Source organism: Chrysemys picta, chromosome 2 (assembly GCF_011386835.1).
Source record: "Chrysemys picta bellii isolate R12L10 chromosome 2, ASM1138683v2, whole genome shotgun sequence".
Taxonomy (NCBI): domain Eukaryota; kingdom Metazoa; phylum Chordata; order Testudines; family Emydidae; genus Chrysemys; species Chrysemys picta.
The window spans coordinates 39,117,445-39,140,172 of NC_088792.1; the positions used below are offsets into that span (position 1 = coordinate 39,117,445).

At 39.4% G+C, this 22,728-nt stretch overlaps 1 protein-coding gene across 2 annotated transcripts in view; it reads left to right on the top strand.

Moving 5' to 3' along the window:
• Window positions 1-237: 237 nt before the first annotated feature.
• Window positions 238-22,728, top strand: part of NEBL (nebulette) — a 389,302-nt gene continuing 366,811 nt past the window's right edge. Inside the window, exons 1-2 of one of the 2 annotated variants that reach the window (XM_005302757.5) lie at window positions 238-631; window positions 2,039-2,133. In XM_005302757.5, coding sequence (XP_005302814.1) covers window positions 563-631; window positions 2,039-2,133 — 164 coding nt within the window. In that variant the 5' untranslated portion in view covers window positions 238-562. The remainder of the gene's footprint in view (window positions 632-2,038; window positions 2,134-22,728) is intronic. The other variant, XM_042857629.2, reaches the window with a different exon arrangement.

A 22,728-nucleotide genomic window follows, 5' to 3' on the forward strand; every position in this document is an offset into this window, starting at 1 on the left:
TTGAGGCTCTTTGACCATTGTGCTGGCAGCGGAGTGTCCCTGTCACCCGCTGTCTCTCCGGCCGCCCAGCAGGTTGCCTCAGGCAGGCAGCGCCCCGCTGCGGAGATGCGGCGGCCGCTGCCCACGCCGCGCGGGGGCGCCCCGGCTGAGCTCCGCCGCCTAGGCTGGCTCGCTGCGGCGCGTCGGTGGGTTTGGCTTGTTCCTGCGCGGCGAAGGGCGCCGGGAGCGGTGAGCAGCGTGAGTCACCCAGCCCGTCGGCGCGGGGAGCCCAGAGCGCAGGCACCGAGCGGAGGAGGAGGGTGGAGGGAGGCAGGCAGGCAGGCAGGCGGGGGACACGGGCTCCCCTCCCTCCCACTCGCACATGCTGCCGCGTTGCAGTCAGCTGGAGCAGCGCCTCCGCCGATGACCTTCTCGCCCGCCCGCCGCCCCTGAGCTGAGGACGCCCGGCTCGGCTGCCCTCTCGCCCGCGCGGGGCGGGGATGCCACAGCGGCTCCCGAGAGCTGCTTCCACCGCCGGGGCCAGTTGCAGAGCCGCCGCCGCCGCTCGCGAGGAGCCTGAAAAATGAACCCTCAGTGCGCCCGCTGTGGCAAAGTCGTCTATCCCACGGAAAAAGTCAACTGCCTGGATAAGGTGCTGGGCGCCCCGCCGAGGGGACGGGGCACTGGGGAGGACAGGCGTGTGGGGGATGGAGACAAGGGAGGAGGTGATAGATGGGTGAGCGTGGGGCTGAGGATGGTGACTATGAGGGTGTCATTGGGATGTGCTCCCTTCCTCCCTCCCCAAGTATCACCATTTTGCCTGCTGGACTAAGTACGTCGTCTGAAATGAGTGAAAAACAGTAAACCGCCTCCTAAAGCAGGCGTCCATGCTGGGGGGAGCTGTTTGGAAGGGTTAATGTTTAGTCACTAGGGGGAGGAGGGCAGTCGCCTTGGAGAAGCGGTGCAAGAGTATCTCTTTCGTCCTGGGAGCTCGGCTGTTGCTGCAGGGATCTAACTGATGTGGCTTAAAAAACAAAACAAACAAACAAAAAACAGGGAGAGCGTAACATATCTGCAGGTTGCAAAAAAAGTACCGCACCTCTGCCTGTCACTGCGCTGGAATCTGCTCCTCTTCTAATCGCAAGGAAATAGGCAGATAGTAATTAGCATGTCATAGCACTGCCGCTGCTGACGCATTGCTATGAATACATGCTAGGGAGCCCAGAATTGAGATCGAGATTCAAATGCCCATTCACCAGTCAAGCACAACAGGGTTTTATGACTGTTTCAGACAACAGCCCTTAATCTAATGCCTATAACAGGACAATGTTTTAGAGAATAGATAATAGAGTCCTTTTTTTCTCTCTTTCCCTAAAGGAAGTTATATTCAAAGGTGAAACCCCTATGAGCTATAGCAGATTTCTTCCCAGGTTGACGCAGCTTTGAGATGCTTCAACAGCATATCATGCAACTATTCTGCTGTGGCTGATCATTAAACCACACCAGGGCAAGAGAGATGACCTTTCCCTTGATATTATTCCTGTTTAATATTAGTTATCATGAAGCATGATCATTTCATAACTGTACAAGCATCAAGACTGTGATGGGTGCTCCAGATTGACACCCCCACACACCCTGGAAAGGAAGTAGTGGCTGTTAGATGAAAATACTATACTGTGTATTAAATGTAGTTTATATTTAGTATACCAACAACCATATTAATTAGTGGTTTTATCCATGTAGTATTTTTAGAAAACATTTTTATTGATGTTGTATTAATCAAAATGTGAAAAATGCTGCTTCAGGTGACCTTTAAATAATTACACTAAGGTTAAGCTGCTGTGATCTTGGCATTCACTTTACTAGAGGTTTTATGGGATTTGGAGTTGTTTCAGAAGTGCTTACAGTTGCATAAATCTTTAAATTACAGAAATACTTATTAAACATCCTAGTGGTAAAAATCCTCTCCTAATTTGCAAAAATATTGACTTAAATTGTATTTAAATACTTAATGTAACTTCAAACATTTTAATTAACTATAATTTAAATTTATTTGCAGTACTGGCATAAAGGATGTTTCCATTGTGAGGTCTGCAAAATGGCTTTAAACATGAACAACTACAAAGGATATGAAAAGAAACCATATTGCAATGCGTAAGTATTATAAATGTCAAGTCTTGCAAAAATGCATTTGAGAAAATAGCTGGTTGGGGAGATTATCAGAGCACAAACATGAATTGTATTGCTTTAAAAAGTTGGTTAATTGTATTACATAGGTGTGGCAGTGCAGTCCTAAGCATCAATGTATCTTTTGCTTTAATAAAGATCACCATGTCTATTTACTGTTTTAATGTTTAATGTTTAATGCTGTTGTATCAAATTTCTGCATAAAACCCCCATTTTGCAATGAGTGTGGTTAGACCCCAGTGCTGAGCCCCATTAATTTCACTGGGAATCTGCAAGGATAGAGAGATTCCCTCACACGGAGCTCAATGCATGTTTAGGTCTATAATCAGTATTTTAGATACAAAAATTTTCACTTCTGGTAAGAATTTTACTGGGGAACTGTACAATTTATTTTTTTGTAAAAATCCTTATTTCTGTTGTTCAAACAACACCTTGGTTTACTAAAGTTGGATACTTTTAAAATTCATTTTACTTTTCGCTGTTCTTGCCATCTACTTACCTCCTGCATTTATCTCAGCTTTGATATTCAAAAAAGCTTAGTCAGTTTCACTTTTGTCTGTAGTCTGATTCTGGTCAATCTCATCTTCTTGTTCTAATGAACTAGCACAGTGCTTCTGTGTTTGGGTTACAAATACTATAGGGGAAGATTTTGGTATATAAAAAATGTTCCTGTTGTTGTTTGTACCGTGCCCTAACATTTGCTAGGTGCATTCGAGTATATATTTTTTAAGCTTTAGAAACATTTGTTCTTTGCTTTTTTAAAAGGGTATTTTTTTTTTATAAAACATGGACCAAATTTGACCTTAATGTCCCTTTAAAGTATATGCTCATATTGTGATAATTTCCATGCCAATCCATGCCAAAAGTATTAATACATGAAATATTTGTCAAAAAAGTATTATCCTAAACGCCTTATTTCATCAGTGTAACATTTCACTATGGACCCATACAGAACAGTCCAATAATTTGTAACTAGCTTATGCTTATCCTCTTCCATGATAAAATCATTTACAAATAAATGTAAAAATCCCTGTGTACTGTAAAAATATGAACATTTTCAGTAAATGTTGTTACTCTGCTGCCAAACCTTGAAGATTTTCCTTTGAAGGTGTGTAATCACATTTTAGGAATTTATTTTCCTATCCCTAAGTTTCTAGTTCTTCCTGCAGGATTGTACCTTGCACTGTGAACCCAGGCCTCTTACATTACACATGTACAGGCTTCATCAGTAGTTGCAGGATAAAAACAGGGTTACAGGAAGTGGTGTTGATGATTCCGTAGATGGCACACTTCCCTTTGAGTCAGTCAATGGCCCAGCATGGTTCTGGATGGTCCTCTGCTGTTGGAAGTGTTGTCTTTTGGATGAAGTCTGAAATAGAGCCCATATAACTTGTGGTCATTACAGATCCCATGATACTTTGGTACTTCTTGCAAGAGCACATTTTTGTATATCCCTTGTCATGGCTACATTTCAACTCTGGTATTCTGCTCACTTAAAACTTTCTAAGTAGTTTCAATTGGTTATTTATATTTAATAACCCACTCTCCAACAGAAGATTCCTCCGTGCTGTGAGTGCATGGTAGGTGCAGTATTTCTATGCCAAAGGTTCCTACGTTTCAGTTGGGGAAGTGATGTTCTTCTGTTCAGTCTAATGTGTGCTGAGATCTTTCAGAGTGGGGGTGAGGAGAAAAAGTGCTATTAACATGTAAGGTACTAGTCTTCCTGTTAGCTGATTTAATGAACTTAGTGTGTAATAATGATCCTTAAAAAGGAATGTATTGCCCTTTTAAAAAAACAGAATTATGTAATAATCACTGTTCAGATTAGTCAGGAGGACCTAATATGTATAATATGGGAGATCATAATTCAGAAAATGAGAGCTGAATTAGTAAAAATCATGTAAGAACATCATAAAGGTGAGTACCCCTGAGATTGTAAAGTTTTCTAAACTTTGTTCGTAAATTTTATCAAAATTGTACTGGGTTTGTGAATATTACTTTGAGCATTTGCGTAAAGTATTGATTTGCATATGTCTTATTGTTGAACCACATAAAGCAGAGTAATATTTTTAATAGGAGTAACAAATGTTGGTCTGAACAAATGTTGAATACTTTTCAGGGAAATATGAGACACTAGTTTGATGTAATGCAAAATGATATTTTGAAAATGTAGTTTGTTTATTTGAATTATTATCTTTTGACTTATGAATCTTGCATCTGATTGATCACATAGTTAAAGTTACTTAGTTAAGTAACAGTAATATAAATATTTTAAATGAGATTTACCTTCTTTAGTGTTCATCAGTAGGAGACCGCTGAAACCCCTGTTGGTTGCTTGATCATAAAATCTGCAAAAGAAAAACAGAATGTAAATTTACTTATATAGGCTACTGGAAGTGCTTGACAAAAGCAGTTATTATTAGACAAGTAACTGAGGCCATCCATCAGTAAGAGTATAATTTATAGAAAAAAGTACAGAATTATGTACAAATCATTTTAATGGAAGAACAACACTAAAACCATTTAATAGGCGTGAAAGCCATAGTTAACTTTTCATTTAGATAAGTCAAAAGGCATTATAACCTCAGTAATTTCAGTGCCTCTTTATTAGTTCCTGAGTTAATGTATTTGCTACATTGTATTTTGAACTTTATTTTCCATTCCATTGTGCAGATACTGTATTTGCCTTTCTTCTTACTCATTTCACTGGTGTACTTACAAGAAATGGAACTGTTGAAACCAACTTCATTTTCCAGTAGAAATAACAGTAATAGATATTTATCTGTGAATGTGCTGACTTCAAACTATGCTTTGTTTTGGTAGGGCAGAGGGAACAGAATGGGTGGAATTAATAGACCAGGGAGGACTAGATTATATGAAATAGTTTAATTCAGTACACTTTGGAGTAAAACACAATTAAGTACACATACAAAGTTCACATTTTTTATAGACAAGAAAGAAATCTGTTTTAATGGTCTGTCTAATTTCTAGCTGATGGATTTTATGCAATTCTTGTGATCAGGACATGTTGATAGAAAGGATAATCTCTGCTTGTTCTAGTACAGCAGAAATGTCAAGGCTATGTACCTCTTGCAGTATGTACCTGAAATTCCTTTTATATGTTATTTACTGAAGGAGCAACTCTATTGCAAAAATTCCTCAACAGCTGTGAGGAGAACTTTGCCTGCACCATGCTTAGATGTGCTATTAATATGAAAAGAAGAACTGTGTTGTGGGTAAGGAGCTGGACGGGATTTGAAATTTGGGTTCAATTATCTTTTCTGCCACAGATTTCCTATGTGATCATGGGCAAGTCATGTAAGCTCTTTACTTTAGTTCACCCATCAGTAAAATGGGGATGCTACCACTTCTTTTCTTCCACCTTTTGTCTGTCTTATTTATTTAGGCTCTGTCTATATGTACAGTGCTGCAGAGCACAGCTGTACTGATATAGTTGCAACGCTGCAGTGTGTCTGGTGAAGACTTTCTATGCCAATGGGAGAGCTCTCTTCCATCAGCATAAAAAACCACCTCTGTGAGCAGCGTAAGCTATGTTGGCGAGAGAAGCTATGCACGTGACCACTTATGTTGGTGTAACTTGTGTCACTTGGGGGTGGAATATTCATTCCCCTGAGCAATATAAGTTTTGCTGACATAGGCTGTACTGTAGACAGAGCCTTAGTTTGTAAGCTCTTTGTTCCTTACTGTGGACATGTCTACACAATGGGTGTTTCAGTGGCACACAGTTTTTATAGCTATGCTGCTGTAGTGCCAAAGTGTAGACACTTCCCATTGATGGAAGGGTTTTTTCCTTGGTAGTAAGTGACCCACAGTGTAAGTGACCCACCTTTTTGAACGGTGATAGTTAGGTCAATGGAGGTCAGCTCACTATGATTCTCGGATGTGAATTTTTCAGACCCCTGAGCAATATAGCTAAGTTGATCTAAATTTTTAAGGCTAGACCAAGGCTGTTTGTTTGTACAGTGCTTGGAACAGTGGTGCTTTGATCCCCGTTGGGGCCTCTAGGTGCTACCATAATACATATAATAATAGAATAGTATTTAAGTTTTCAGTTCACCTAATTCACATTCCTCTACAAACTCTCATACATATAAGACTTTTTTTTTTCCTGTCTAATACATGGGGCACATGATTGTCAGATCTGGGTTATAATTTTGTTCTGCCTTTGGTGCGCTGCGTGACTTCAGGCAAGTCACTCAACAGCTCTGTGCCTATTCGGTGAAATGTGGCTAATGACACTTTTCTCTGTGGAGTGTTTTAAGATCTATAAATGAAAAGTATTATAAAATTGCTTATTGTATATATGGCAACCATGGGAAGACAACCCATCTTACCTTTTTCTGTACAAACATAGTGCCGATTCCACGTAACTGTAAATAACCAAATAGTTGGTGCTAGGAAGTAAATAACATTTTGACAGCAGCTGGTTGTACATAATAGTTCTTAAGCTTGTTAAATCACTGAATCATCTATGATCATACGGTGACTTATTCTTATAAATATTCATTTGTGTAGAATTAAAAAATGAATCTCCAAGGTTTGCTTTTATTTTTTCCTTGGGTCAGTTTTTGTTTTGTAATTTAGGTATGCATTACCTAATTTGATAGAAATTTTCAGACAGTTTCACCTGACCAAAATATGAGACTATTTTTTAATGCAAAGCATTTTTGTCTTGTAGAAAATGAAACATATGCATTTTTTTTTAGCATGAGCTATACCCTGGTGATGAAAACGGGCTTCCTGCTTGACAAATTCAGCCAACAAAACATGTCTTAGATTTTGTAGAAATTAACAAAACAAACAGCTGTAACCTATGCAGACCAATTATACCCTCCTGCCAAAGGCATCCAACTTTACTGACCGGATACATCCTTCCAAGATGGTCAGCATCTAAAAACGTCTACTCATCTCTGCACAGTACAACTTAATTAATGTTTTTATTCATGACAGCTACCATATGGACTGATTATATAACTTCCTGTGGAATCAAAATCCACTGTCATCAGTCTTGGTATGGGCTATTTATGCTAGGGAGAAAAAACACTAATACATTGGGTGTTCTAGATTTTTACCTTGGTTTTAAACATATGTTTCTTTGAAGTATTTATATGAACATATATCTGAAAGATTTTGGTATTAGAAACATTAGGAGCCAAAGTTAAAGGGAAGAGATGAAACTATTAAGGTTCTTGTAAACTCTGTTGGGAGGCAGTATAAAGTTATAGAACTATCTAGATGCCTACATGGGGTGGGGAGTGGATGAGACTAATTGGTAACTGGAGAGAGAGGTGTGACTAGTGCAGGTACTCCACTGTCACTGGATTTTGTACATGGGGGATTGAATGTGAAACTACAGAGGGCTTGATTTCCTATAGTCAGGAAAATTCTTGGAAGTGGCCATTATATCTCCTAACATAGTTCTAGATAAAGCTTATTTTTCAATATTGAGTTCACTAGGGGGTTGTTTCTCATTCTAATTGTAATAAAAGTGAAAGCTACTGATCAACTGTAAATGACAGATTAATTATTAGTGTTTAATGATTACCAAATATTAGACTATATGTTTCTGACTCAGTATGCCTAAGATTGAAAGAAATAATAGGAAACAAGAAATGGAATGGACATTTAGTAATGAAAATGGATAATTCTTCTCAAATACAATGTAAATAGTCAAGAGTTGTTGAGTAGCAAGAGAGGATTTGTGCTCCTCTGAAAAAGTCCAGATAACCAGTTTCTTTGGCTTCTTCCTGATCAAATTGTTTAGTGAAGTGAAAGAACAGAATATTGAGTTTGATCCTGCAAATGAGAGTTGTTTATTGTCATAATTGAAAAATAGCTGATGATGTGATGTAATTTCCTGTAGTAGGCTTTCTAGCAGCTTTTGATCATCAGCTTTATTTTGGAGTAAACTTTGTTAGTCACAGCCATCCCCAAATGGCAAAATCAATTGATGAGTATGCAAAAAACAACTAACAATCACTTCCCCCCCTCCACACCTCATCTGAAAGACAAAGATATACATTTTCTAACCAAGTTGCTAACCTTTCTTTATGCTAACAACATAGTCTTCAATATACCATAAAATGAACGGTTCAAAGGAATTGACTGACGCTCTTCCTATGTTCCTGGAAACAGACTTAAACTTGTAGGTCCAGTGCTACCGCTGTAACTGAAGAAAGTGGAGAAAATTAAGGAAGAACTTAATAATTGTTGACAGTAATACTGAACTATTTGTTCAAATGTTAGAAATAACGTGATATCTACAAGCTTCCATGCAGGGAAAAATGTATTCCTATTTAATTCTATAAAATCTTAATTTGAAAACAGAATATATGTCCAACTTGCTGCTGATGGCATTCAGCAATGAAGAGAAAAGTATGACAAAAGAGGCCTTTGCCATTTGCTCAAACAATGGAAATAAAATGGAAAAGATGAGAACATCTTAGGTACAATTGTTCTAAATTTCTGACATATCAGCACACTGCTTGTTGAAGAAGACATGATCCTTAAGACACATTGTGGAGTTCAAAACATTTTCTGCAATCACCATCAGCTTCAAAGTTGTAGAAGAAATAGAAAAACAGGAATAATACTCCAGCTTCTCAATGACGCTTGGAACTTTTAGGAAGATTGTGATCCCAATTCAGGATCATGTTCCAAACCCCCGTTAGTGGGGCAATGGGTCTGGAAAGCTGCCCCAAATGGGCAGTTGAGGGTTTCCCCTCTGCATGGAAGAATCTCCAGCTTCTGTAGAGCCAGTGTAGCCAGCCCTACACCACTCCTACCAGTTTCCCCCTACCAGGGTAGGAGTTATGATTGGAGCTGCTGCATTCCAGCAATTTCCCACTTGATGTAATTGCCCCAGCGTTCCATTAGAAGCTGGCATAATTTAGAACAGCTGTGGCAAATAAGTAACATTATGCAGATTAATTGTATTTTTATGAAGGTCTGCAAATTGCACAATATCTAATGCTTTACTTCAGCAATACCCTTTAAGAGTCTGGCTGTCTTGTAAATTGGTCAATTGTGTTTTCTGTCGGTTTTGGTGTTTAGGGTTGAATAAACACACACAGTTTTCAACATTCAAATGGTCTTTGGTCATCAGAGTGTGTAGATCAGTAGTTTTCAAACTTTTTGAGCTGAGTCCCCCCCCTTTGAGTTACAATTTTTGGTTGTGCCCCGCAAACGGAGACCAAAATAGATACATGCAAAAGTATGATTGATAGTCTATTCATAAACCTAACAGAGACCATAGCACAACTTTAATTAATTACCTACACCTGTAGTTTCAGATACAGATACCAATGGCACAGCCAATGTTTCCTCAGCAGTGGGCAGCTTCTACCTTACAATCAGGCTGCACTGGTAGGGCGGGGACAATATCTCTACCCCCCCCCCCCCGGGTTTCAGGTGGGGGAAGGCGCATGCGATGGTCTCTGGGGGAGGAGCCAGTGCTGGGTGCAGAGGCTGCTGGGAGTGGAAATCGGTGTGGCTCGGCAGATGTTAACACTGACCCACAGGCTGGGTGGCCCACTGAGGTGAGTCAGAGGGTGGAGGTGTGTTTGCTTTCCCGAATGTTCCTCGAGCTCCCCAGGGCGGGGTTGGGGGGGAAGGAGGGGCATCGTTTGAAAACCTCTGGTGTAGATATTTTTTTTTTTCAGGTAAGTAAGTGGGTGTGGGGAAACAGTCCCTCAGGAGCTGTAATCACAGGAAGAAGAGTGAAAATTCTTAGCATTATGTGGATATTGAGAGAGAATATTAGGACAATTTGAGCAGGAATTTCAGTAATGGTAAGAACTCAGTTGCTTGACAGTATCTCTTCCTGTGGTGATACTCAGTAGAAGCTTAATGTTTCTTATCAGGTGTAACTGTGGGAACTAAGGGCTAAGAGACTGCTCAAGATTCACCTTAGTTGTGTTTTCTAAAATACTTAGGTAGCAGAGCAATAAAAATGGAGGAACTTGTGTTGTAATTCCAGATCCATTTAGTTGAATGAGTCAAGCATTGATAAGTGGAAGAAACTGGAACATCTGTAGTTCCTGTATGATGTCTGATGGTATATTCTGCTAGTGGTATTGTCACTTGATGTTATGGGCATTGAAAATTCTAGACCACTTGAATTCCCATTTTTTGTTTTGTTTTTTCAAAGTGTCCTTTAAATTAATCTTTGCCACATTTGTAAAATCCTTATTGCTGTATTGATATGGTTGTTGACAATTCCGTTTTGATGATCTGTACTCCAGTGCTGATATTTTGTCTCATAAGAAGTTTTCTCAGGAATGTTGAATGATATGATAAACTCTGTGTTCTGTTATGCATGAAGGAAAATATTCCAACTTTGAGTCCCCTTGAGTTTTCAAAATGGATGAAGTATAATGGAAAATGACAGCATCAGGGAGATCGTCTCATAGTGGTAATAAATATGCAGAGCTATTTACTTGTTACGTCCTTGGAAACACTCTTGCCTTGAAGATCCAGATAGATCACAATCTTGGCAGAGCTACTTATAAATAATGTTGTATTGGTATGGGTACCCGAATGGCCCCACAGTATGCCAACATTTTTATGGCTGACTTAGAATAGCGCTTCCTCAGCTCTCGTCCCCTAATGCCCCTACTCTGCTTGCGCTACATTGATGACATCTTCATCATCTGGACCCATGGAAAAGAAGCCCTTGAGGAATTCCACCAGGATTTCAACAATTTCCACCCCACCATCAACCTCAGCCTGGACTAGTCCACACAAGAGATCCACTTCCTGGACACTACAGTGCTAATAAGCGATGGTCACATAAACACCACCCTATACCAGAAACCTACTGACTGCTATACTTACCTACATGCCTCCAGCTTTCATCCAGACCACACCACACAATCCATTGTCTACAGCCAAGCTCTACCATTGTCTGTGATACAATCGCATTTGCTTCAACACCTCAGTCAGAGACAAACACCTACAAGATCTCTATCAAGCGTTCTTACAACTACAATACCCACCTGATGAAGTGAAGAAACAGATTGACAGAGCCAGAAAAGTACCCAGACGTCACCTACTACAGGACAGGCCCAACAAAGAAAGTAACAGAACGCCACAGGCCGTCACCTTCAGCCCCCAACTAAAACCTCTCCAGTGCATCATCAAGGATCTACAACCTATCCTGAAGCATGATCCAACACTCTCACAGATCTTGGGAGACAGGCCAGGCCTTGCTTACAGACAGCCCCCAAACCTGAAACAAATACTCACCAGCAACCACACAACAAAAACACTAACCCAGGAACCTATCCTTGCAACAAAGCCCATTGCCAACTCTGTCCACATATCTATTCAGGGGACACCATCGTAGGACCTAATCCCATCAGTCACACTATCAGAGGCTCGTTCATCTGCACATCTACCAATGTGATATATGCTATCATGTGCCAGCAATGCCCCTCCGCCATGTACAGTGGCCAAACTGGACAGTCTGTACGTAAAAGAATAAATGGACACAAATCAGACATCAAGAATTATAACATTCAAAAACCAGTTGGAGAACAACTTCAATCTCCCTGGTCACTCAATTACAGACTTAAAAGTCACAATTTTACAACAAAAAAACTTCAAAAACAGACTCCAATGAGAGACTGCTGAATTGGAATTAATTTTCAAACTGGACACCATTAAATTAGGCTTGAATAAAGACTGGGAATGGATGGGTCATTACACAAAGTAAACTATTTCCCATCATGTGCCAGCAATGCTCCTCTGCCATGTACTTTGGCCAAACCGGACAGTCTCTACGCAAAAGAATAAATGGACACAAATCTGACATCAGGCATCATAACATTCAAAAACCAGTAGGAGAACACTTTAACCTGTCTGGTCACTCAATAAGAGACTTGAGGGTGGCAATTTTGCAATAGAAAAGCTTCAAAAACAGACTCCAAACGAGAAACTGCTGAACTTGAATTGATATGCAAACTAGATACAATCAACTTAGGCTTGAATAGAGACTGGGAATGGCTGAGCCATTACAAACATTGAATCTATCTCCCCATGTAAGTATTCTCACACTTCTTATCAAACTGTACTGGGCTATCTTGATTATCACTTCAAAAGTTTTTTCTCTTACTTAATGGTCTCTCAGAGTTGGTAAGACAACTCCCACCTTTTCATGCTCTCTGTATGTGTATATATATCTCCTCAATATATGTTCCATTCTATGCATCTGAAGAAGTGGGCGGTAGCCCATGAAAGCTTATGCTCAAATTTGTTAGTCTCTAAGGTGCCACAAGTACTCCTGTTCTTTTTGCAGATACAGACTAACACGGCTGCTATTCTGAAATATTTCCCCATGTTTATTCCCCCCCCCCCCACTGCTCCTTACACCTTCTTGTCAACTGCTGGAAATGGACCATTTTGATTACCACTACAAAAAGTTTTTTTTTCTCTCCTGCTGGTAATAGCTCACTTTAACAAATTACTCTCCTTATAGTGTGTATGGTAACACCCATTGTTTCATGTTCTCTGTGTGTATAGATATATCTTCCTACTGTATTTTCCACTGCATGCATCCGATTAAGTGGGTTTTAGCACACGAAAGCTTATGCTCAAATAAATTTGTTAGTCTCTAAGGTCCCACAAGTACTCCTGTTCTTTTTGCTGATACAGACTAACACGGCTGCTACTCTGAAACCTGTCAGAATGTTGTATTTGTAATTGTTGGGGTACACTTACAGGAACCTCACTAGATTTAGTGGTTTTTAGGCAGTGACTCATATAATAGACATACATACAACTGGGTGCTTTGAGTGAGATCCTGAACACCAGAGTAGCATTAATTCATTGCAAAGCCTAAACCTACAAGTCCAATGAAATTTCCTCCTTTAGTTTGCAGCTCAGTCAATCTCTTTTCCACTCTGACACTTCCTCTCTTGACGTTGAGAAAGGTGAACAGATCATTCCTCTGAGTATTGGTGTAGACTGAAAGGTGTGGGCTACTTGCCTAAATAACTTTTGTTGGTGCTGATAGGGGTGCTCTGAACCATGGAAGTTGAGAATCCAGTGTAGAAACTGAAAAAATAAAATCCACCTTCTGTTCCTGGTTGCAGTGGAAGTGCATGACATGCGATTGGCCTCATATAATTGAAGTTTGAGGAAATGATGAAAATATACTATCAGTATTGCATGTTGGTGAGGAACATCATAGCATAGCTTTCAATTAAAAAATATTGTTGAGACTTTTGGCCAGTGATTATACTAACTGTTGCAAAGGATTACCTGGAAAACATATAGTTACCACTTCAGAGTATTTCTTAAACAAAGGAAATAGCTTTACAATTTCTGGACAATTTTATCTTTTAGAACTTGTTTCACAGTTGCCAAAGATTCCTACCAGTTTTCTTTTCTTGGTAGGACAAATGTTGGGATGTAGCCTTTTACATTCTAAAGCTCTCCATGGCCACATTTTTCATATAGGTGCACTGGTTTGATGACAGATTTTTAAATTAAACCTAAATTCATACTGTTTTAATTTTTAAGGGTAAAGTAATTTTGTAGGTTTTTTTTTCTGGAAACGAGAAGACTATATGATCTGGTGGTAGCTGTTTGTTTTTTTTCCCAGTTTTACTCAGAAAAAATTAAGAAATGGGCTCACAACACCATTCCCGCCAACATTTTAACTTATAAATGTGGATCATTAGGGAGAAAAAAATAGGGGCCCTGCTTTTAAACTTAATTGAAATACACTGGGTTTATGTGAACTTTGGGGAGGGACAAAGTAGTAAAATTAGATTTTTTTTTTCTTTACTTAAAAAAACAAAAAGTAGAGAATGGCCCTCTGAAACAGTGAAAGTTGGCATGTATTCAGTACAGTAAATAGTGTTCACACATTGTGTGGCAATGATTACTTTAATCCATGAATGCCAGGGTGTTGGAATTCTTGGTTGGATTTGTCAAGATATTCAAAAGAAAGGGAGCTATTATTGTGACTACTACCAGCAAAAACTGCTCAGTAACACAAAGAAAGGGACATTAGTACTACTTTAGGCAGTAGCCTTTCCCCTGGAGATATGTTTGAAATAAATCCTTGGTATAGAATAAAAGGGATCTGAGAGTTTCAAATATTTGCATGTGCCTTTTTCACATTAAGTATTTGGTAGGAATTTTTCAGAATACCAGAAAAGAGAGACAAAGATAGCTGATACATACACCGTGGCAAAATGAGAACATATGCATGGAATTAAACTGCAGGCTGCAATTTTTATGAAACTTTAACTCAGGGGAGGGGTGCTACCTGCCTATTACCCATGCTGTCCTATACCAGGCATTTAATTGGTTCCATTGGCGATGGTTACAGGGCTCCTTACCATATAACCTCTAACTCGGGGTAGGCTCTCCTCATACTAACCCACCAGGACTCCGCTGTCTCTGAGTCCTAGCATCTTCCCCTGCCAGGAGAGGGGCAGATGGTGCAGAAGGGTGGGGACCTTGGCCCATGAGGGCCACAAGGTCTTATCCTCTCCTATGAGCCTATGTCCCATCACCAAAATCCCTGGTCTTTTACCTCTGGAAACCATTTTATCCTTTTAACCTCACTTGAAACTGGCCACAAGCTGCAAAAAATTAACAACTCAACCTAACTACCTCAGTACTGCCTTCCTATTTAACCTACTGTAGCTTGAAGGTGGTGCAAGGACAGTGGAAAAACTCCCTAGTCCTCTGCCAGTTGGCCCATGGGAGAAAAAATTCCTGACCCCCAAACCAGTGATCAGCTAGACTCATAGCATCTGTCAGGCCAGATTCCCATTCCTAGTTCAGCGTGGGGCTGCTGGAATGGATTTGAAAGACATTCCACATGGTTCCTGCTCCAGGTTAAATCCTGGGGAATGTTGGCCAGTCAGCACCTGTCTCCTGCAACTGCCCAGTGGGTACAAGAGACTCCTGAGAAGAGGAGTTACCTAGTGTCCTTCAGCAAGTGTCTCCCTCCCTCGCTCCTGGGACTGTCCTCTTTCACTGCTGCCTCCATCAAGTACATCCACTCCTTGAGGCAGGTGGGTGGCATGTACAACAGGTGTTAATGTAGCTTGGCTACAGATTTTTTTGAGGGAATAGGGAGAGAACAGTGCAGGTGAAACTAGGTTAAATGAGAGAAAATATCATAGAGAGTTTTAGACAGAATATGAACTGAAATATAAAAGGATGAACAATCCTAGTAAACTAGACTGAAGGAAAACTACTGAAGGAAACCCAAAGCACAGACACCTCCAGTTATATAATAAATTGTGTGTGTGTGTGTGTGTGTGCATGCATGTGTGCACAGAGAAAGGAAAGGGTGAGGGAAGGGAGCTAAGGTTATAAAATTTCTTATTTTATGCAAATTTTTATTCAGCCTTTTGATGTGATTGTAAGAGTGGCAAATGCTAACTTTTTGAAATTGGAAATGTTTTTCTGACCTTTGACTGAATGGGTCTTATGATAACAGGTAATATTTTAATCATGTAATGGCTTTTAATTTACCACGAACACCATTTATTTTGATGTTAAGATTCTAATTCTTTGTTTGGTAAGAGAAATTGAAAACACAATTACATCTCCAAGTAAATCTTTCACTATTTAGAGTAAAACTCTTCTTCATATCTCTTACTGTAGTTGTGACATTTAATTTTGGGACCCAGATTGACAAGGATGAGTGAAACTGAAAGAGAAAGTAGAAACAAATAGATGAACTCTGTTTCTGGTTGACTCAAGCTATGTCTATACTACAGCTTATGTTGGCATAACCTATGTCACTCAGGGGTGTGAATAACCCATCCCCCGGAGTGACGCCAACGTAAGTGCTGGTGTGCACAGCGCAATGTCAGTGGGAGAGCTTCTCCCACCAACAGCTACCACCGCTCGAAGGGGCTGGAGTAGGTAAGCTGATGGGAGAGCTCCCGTCATCTTAGAGCAGCTACATTAGAGAGCTTTGTTGTATCAGCCAGGTAAGGTACTAACAAACTTCAACAGGACTTTATTTTTAAAGTGGAAACCTCTTTACCAAGCTGCTGCTGCACCCTCTGTAACTCTCACTCAGCATCTTCATCACTCCTCCCCTCTCCTTCCTGTTTCCTGTCCTTTCAGACTCCCAACAGCCAGTGCTCCCAGTTCTAATAATTACAAGCAGCATCTAAACACCACAAGCTTGCATTGGTGCAGCTGCACCGATACAGCTCTTGAGTGTAGCTGAAGCCTCAGTCTCCTTCATTCTTTACCTGTTTCATCCAGCTGAGCTGTAGTTCTCACAATTTACTCTTTGGGGAATTCTGTGCCAGAAAAATCTGTGCACAATATTTTAAAATTCTGCAAAATTCTGCATATTTTATTTAAAATAACAATATATAATCACAACAGTTTCAGTTATTTTAGTAGTTTATTTCAAAATATCTGTCAGCAACTATGTCTGTAACAATACAGACAACAAAAAAATTTCCCCGAGGAGTAGAGAGTTGAAGAAATCCTTACGACAACCCAATTCCTGTTTCTCTGTCCCCTTGGCTGGGCTTTGCGGGGGGAGCATGCAAACACCCACACCACCTACCCCCAGAGTCCAGCTGCGGGCCTCCCTCCCTGACACCTGCATCTTCTACCCCCCCAGAGCCCAGCCACGGAATGTCCCTCCAGCCCAGACGCTTGCATCCCCCTCCCCGCCGCCTTGGGATCCAGTGGGAGAAAACAGCCTGATGCTGAGTCCCAGGCTTATGTGGAGTTTCCTGCATGCCGCCTTCTATCCTTCAAGGGTGTGCTGGGAACTGCAGCTATCGGGAAACCCTCCTTCCCCTCCCCTGGACAGTGTCTTGTATTTGTGAGCTAGGGAGATGGACTCTGCCAGGTCCAGCAGCCCCTAGTGGTGACCAGCAGCTCTGCAGCCCATTTCTGCGAGGGGAAGAAGGAAATTTTGTGCAGAACATTAATTGTGCACAAATTCTGCATTGCGCAGTGGTGCAGAATTCCTCCAGGAGTAATAGTTGTTGACTGACTGGCAGAATCCTGTTAACTCTTCATGTCCATGGTCATCTATTCTTCAAAAACAAGGTCAGGAAGACAAACCATTGAAAGTTACTTAGTTCATAGAAAGTTTCAAAAGTATTAGAGTATAATTTCTTAATTTGTCTATTACATACACCATGCAAAGTGTTCCAGTTTCATGGTTTCCAGATAATTTCTCTGTGAAGGGGAAAAACTTGGACAAAAAAAGGGTAGGGGAAAAGACAGTACTGTGAAACTTTGGATAGTATTTATGCTTAAGATTTTTCCAGTTGTTTGTGCAATTTAAGGTACATTTTAAACTTTATTTTAGTGCAATGAGATGATGAAAAGTACCATTCTAGGTCATAATAAATTGGCTGGTTTGGATTTAAAAATTTGATCTTATTTATTAATAACAATTAGGACATAATTTGAGAATTGTCCTTTGAAGATGTCAAATGGTGCATATAATCTGGGTTCTGGTAGACCCCATAGCTGCCAGAGGGTATTGTGTGAATCTTGGCAAGTTTTAGAATTGTTATTGAATAGTTCTTAATTTAGTAGCTCAGAAGTTTTAGATACAAACCCAGACATCTGAATCAGAACCAATGATGTCTTGTAACCACCCACTTGCACTAATCTCTCACTTTGAAGACTTTCCCTACCTATAGTTCTTATCTTTGGGGGAGGAGAAGCTTAGGAGAGGAGAGTAGAATATCTGTAAAAAGCAACAGAGAGTCCTGTGGCACCTTTAAGACTAACAGATGTATTGGAGCATAAGCTTTCGTGGGTGAATGCCCACTTTGTTGGATGCATGCTTATGCTCCAATACATCTGTTAATCTTAAAGGTGCCACAGGACTCTGTTGCTTTTTACAGATCCAGACTAACACGTTTACACCTCTGATACTTAGAATATCTGTGTTCCTAGCAGTGATTAAATGCTTAATTTTGATGACCCAGCTGTTGCTGCTGTTCCAAGCCTCATTTGGTTCATCATCAGGGAACTCCCCATTACTGGGCAAATGGCTATGACAGATTATATCTTTTCCATGGAGGATGGTATTGTATATAGAAAGTATAAGCAAAAAAGAAATATCAGATTGGCATGTCAAACAAATTTTATATAGAGAGAGATAACAGCATTTTTTTCAGAGTTGCAGGAAGAAGATCCGAATAGAGAGGGGTTAAAAAAAATCCAACATAATCACAGAGATCAATCTTTTCCTTGTCCTCCCGAAGGAGGGAAACTCTTCACCTTCATTGCATATGCCCACCCTACCTATCATCCCTAAAAATGCTGCATCTGGTCTGCCAGCCTTCATCAGTCACTGTTTAACTTTCGAACAAGTACCTTCACTTATTCTGCCATGTTGCATCCTGTGCATAAGACGACTCATATGCAGAGACACCTCATTGTCCTCCTTCAAATCCATCCTTAAGATTCTTCTCATCTGTGATGCCTCCCGTCGGTGTAAGTAATGTCTACAATAAGTGCTGCAGTGGCTCCGCTGCAGCGTTTTAAGTGTAGACCTACCCTGAATGCTTAGCAGCCTCTGATTTTATTTTCTGTTTATAGGGTATATACCCTCTTATTTTTGAGGAGGCTGTGTTTGAAATAATGTAGTTTCTTCTTTATAGGTTTAATTAACATTATTGACTCTGACTTTTGTCCACTGATGATTATTTAAACATGCCAAGAAATTCCACGGGTGGTGGTGGATTCTCCACCACTTACAATTTTTAAATCAAGATTGGATGTTTTTCTAAAAGATCTGCTGTAGGAATTATTTTGGGGAAGTTCTATGGCCTGTCTTTATAGAAAAGGTCAGACTAGATGATCACAATGGCTCCTTCAGGTCTGGAAATCTATTAACCAATGAATTGTAAGTGAAAGAACGCCTCTGATAGATCTATTGAATATAGTCCTGAACCAGTATCTTTTGACTCCAAAAACCCCAGTGCTGATGAAAATGCTCAGGAGCATTGCAACCATTTCAGTATTTGTTAATTTGTTTACTTCCTTTGCTGCTCCCAAATAGTTAAAAAGACGTTAGTTTATTCTGAAAATAATTCTTTATTGTCTAAAGATTTCTCTGCATGTGACAGTTTTTGAAAGTTTTGGCTCAGAATATAAAAATGATAGTCTTCTAGACTTTCGGGTCTTGAAGTTAGGACACAAAATGTAGAACCGAATGATGTAGGCTTGTCAAAACACATTTCTGTAGTCACAAATCAGAAGGCTTTACCGGAAGCTCAAACCTATACAGTAATTACAAATAGGGTTAGTGTTCCTCATAGCATGGAGAACATAGAACGTAATTTTAAATAGAGTAATTTAAGACTAATTAACTTACATGTTTTTGTCTTTTAGGAATTCCCATGATGCTTTTATTGATATGTTTAAAACTTGTTTGAGGGAAATCCTTAAAGGAGGAGTTACTTCCTCCCTTTTTGTTTTTGCTTTGACTTGGCTCTTAGGTATACTCGAATGTCTATTTGGAGTATATTGCTAGCTACTGTTCAAGTCCCAGATCTTTAGTTCAAAAGTAAGATACTGTTTCAGTCAGGACTTAGCTACTTTCTCTAAATCTAAAGTTAGACAGGGACTGGCTTTCTAAGCCTGACTAGCAGTATCATGCACTTTTCCATAATCATAAAATCCTGATCTATCATAATGTCGCATATGCTATTTTGCAATGTAAATAAATTTTTGTTCTGTAATGAGGGCAAACAAATTCAAGATGAGATTAGACTTACTCATGTATAGTTACTTATAATCATGCACACTCTCTTTGATCCAGATCAGATGAAGGAATTTATAAATGTGTATATTTTGGGGGAATTAGTTGTATTTCCCCATCCTACATTTGCTCTTATTGTGATGGAAGATTCTACTGAAGCTGTAAAGTAGTTGATATAGCTGCACTTTATTATTTGAAATATAAATTAACTGCTCAACACAAAGTAGGGTTTCTTTGTGTGTGTGTGTGTGTGTGTGTGTGTGTAGGAATATATAAAATTATGGTTACTAATTCAAATTGGTAATATATGACTGTGTTTATTACTGTTTTTTCCATTTCAGTTTAACGGATGAGAGCATTTTTATTGGATTTTTTTATCTATAGTTTTTCAAAAAAATATTTTTAAAGCAAAAACAGAGAGAAGCGATCTTATCTTTTTTTTATTTTCAAGAAGCAGGAATATGCACCGTGGAAGCGTTTGCAGCATTACTTTCATCCGTGCAATCAAACAAATATACTAAAGAAACATCTCTTTTGGTAGTGGCAGATGTAGATGAACTAAGGGAGGAAAATTAGACTGGTATCAGTTTACATAGCTCCACAAATAGTCAAGCATCACCCAGTTATTGGGCAGTTTTCTCAGAGCAGTAACTGGTTAAAGGTGAAAGTGTCATTGGACAAGGAAATCTAGATCACATCTGCCGTGGATAGAAAGATACTAGATGGGACTTGTGAGTGGAGGAAGAAATAAACAATTGAGCTGAAGAGACTTCATCTATGCCAAGTTCTCCAGTTGTTAGCAGAGATTGCAACTCAATAAATAAATCTGTTGATGTGGGCATAGAATCTGGTTAATTCTGTGTTACCTCTGCAGTGCAAACAAGTGCAAAACAGTAAATACTTCCTGCCACTAAAATTAGCAGGTACAGTCTGACTGTAAATATGTATAGGGAGCAGAACCTACAGTCATTTTTACATAGTTACTTTTCAGTGTATAAACACATTTTACTGCAAAAAGGTTGTCATGTCAATTATTTTATTAATTTCTATAATGCCTCTCAGTGCCATAGCTGCATGCTTATTTACATAAGGTACATCAGTTATATAAAACTGTTAGGCAAAAATACTATTTAAAACAATAAAATATCTTTTGCTTGGTGATCTGGAGCGCCTCATACTCTTGGAGGACTGTTACAAGTAGTGAATTTTAGACATGATGACCCTTCATTGAGAGAGCCTTGTCATTTGCTTAGAGAGTTTAAAGAACATACTGGTTTATTGTAGATAATAGAATAGGGTTAAAATATTTCAAGCTGTCTTATGAAGTGTACCATAGTATTTAGTTTTGTTGTACACTGCTATGAAAGAGCTCTTTGAAGAGAGGATCCTGAAAGGTGCTTTTTGTTCATGGTTACCAGTGGGCAATTGTATCCGCTACCTCTGGCATCTCCTTAGAGATTCCCATCATACAAAGGGGTTTGTGCACGCAGGACCTCTGTGAAAAATAATACAAGTGGGACAATATCATCTCTGTTTAATGTTTGTTTGTGAAAGGAGTTAAGAAAAAGAGCTGTGAATAAATAATATTTGATTTGGTGGCTGAACTGAAAAATTGAAAAAAAGCAACAACCCTCAAAACATTTCAGATTAACCCACAACAAAATGGTTTGTTTTATTTTCCAGTTTCTTTAATCTTTTTAAAAATAAAACTGCAGGAAAATCCTAAACAGAAAGGAATATTGAACTGAAATATCAAAATGTTTCATTTTAAAAATGTCAAAACAAAACATTTAGATTTTTTGGGAACTTTTTTCTATTATTTTTAAACTGAAACAATTTGGCAAATTCAATCAAAATTTGCAAATTATTTTGGTCAACCTGAATCTGCATTTTTCTTGCAAAAAAAGTTTTGGGTGAAAAACATTGCCTTGCTCTGTTATGAAATAATAATAGTTCTTACATAGTTCTTACTAATTCTACAGTCCAATTTCACTCTTGCTGTAAGCAGACACAGCCCTAATTGACTTCAGTGGAAGATGCACCCTCTTCAATCAGTCATGAATTTGGTCACATATGTTCTACTTGGTTTAAAACATTAAGCCTTAGAATCACTCCTCTGAGGTAGGTAATACCTTAAATGTCAGTGAGAGAAATGTGAAGGAAAAAGAAGAGATACTATTAGGGTGACCAGATGTCCCAATTTTATAGGGACAGTCCCGATTTTTGGGTCATTTTCTTATATAGGCTCCTATTACCCCCCACCCCCGTCCCGATTTTTCACACTTGCTGTCTGGTCACCCTAGATACTATAGTCCATAGAAAGCAAGAGAGGGTCCTGTGGCACCTTTAAGACTAACAGAAGTATTGGGAGCATAAGCTTTCGTGGGTAAAACCTCACTTCTTCAGATGCAAGTAATGGAAATCTCCAGAGGCAGGTATAAATCAGTATGGAGATAACGAGGTTAGTTCAATCAGGGAGGGTGAGGTGCTCTGCTAGCAGTTGAGGTGTGAACACCAAGGGAGGAGAAACTGCTTCTGTAGTTGGATAGCCATTCACAGTCTTTGTTTAATCCTGATATCATCTTCCTTTCCAAATGCAAACGGATGGACATCATACCAAATGGACTGAAGGTGAAAAATCCATTGCTATCTACATACTGCACAGACCACAGTGAGAGATTATGCCATACACTATCAAAGAAACTGAGGAACCACCTGATCAGCATCCTATACAGCAAACAGAAAAACTTCAAGAAAGAGCTCTCCAACCTGGAGACTTTCATAAATAACCAACCCTCCACACAAATGGA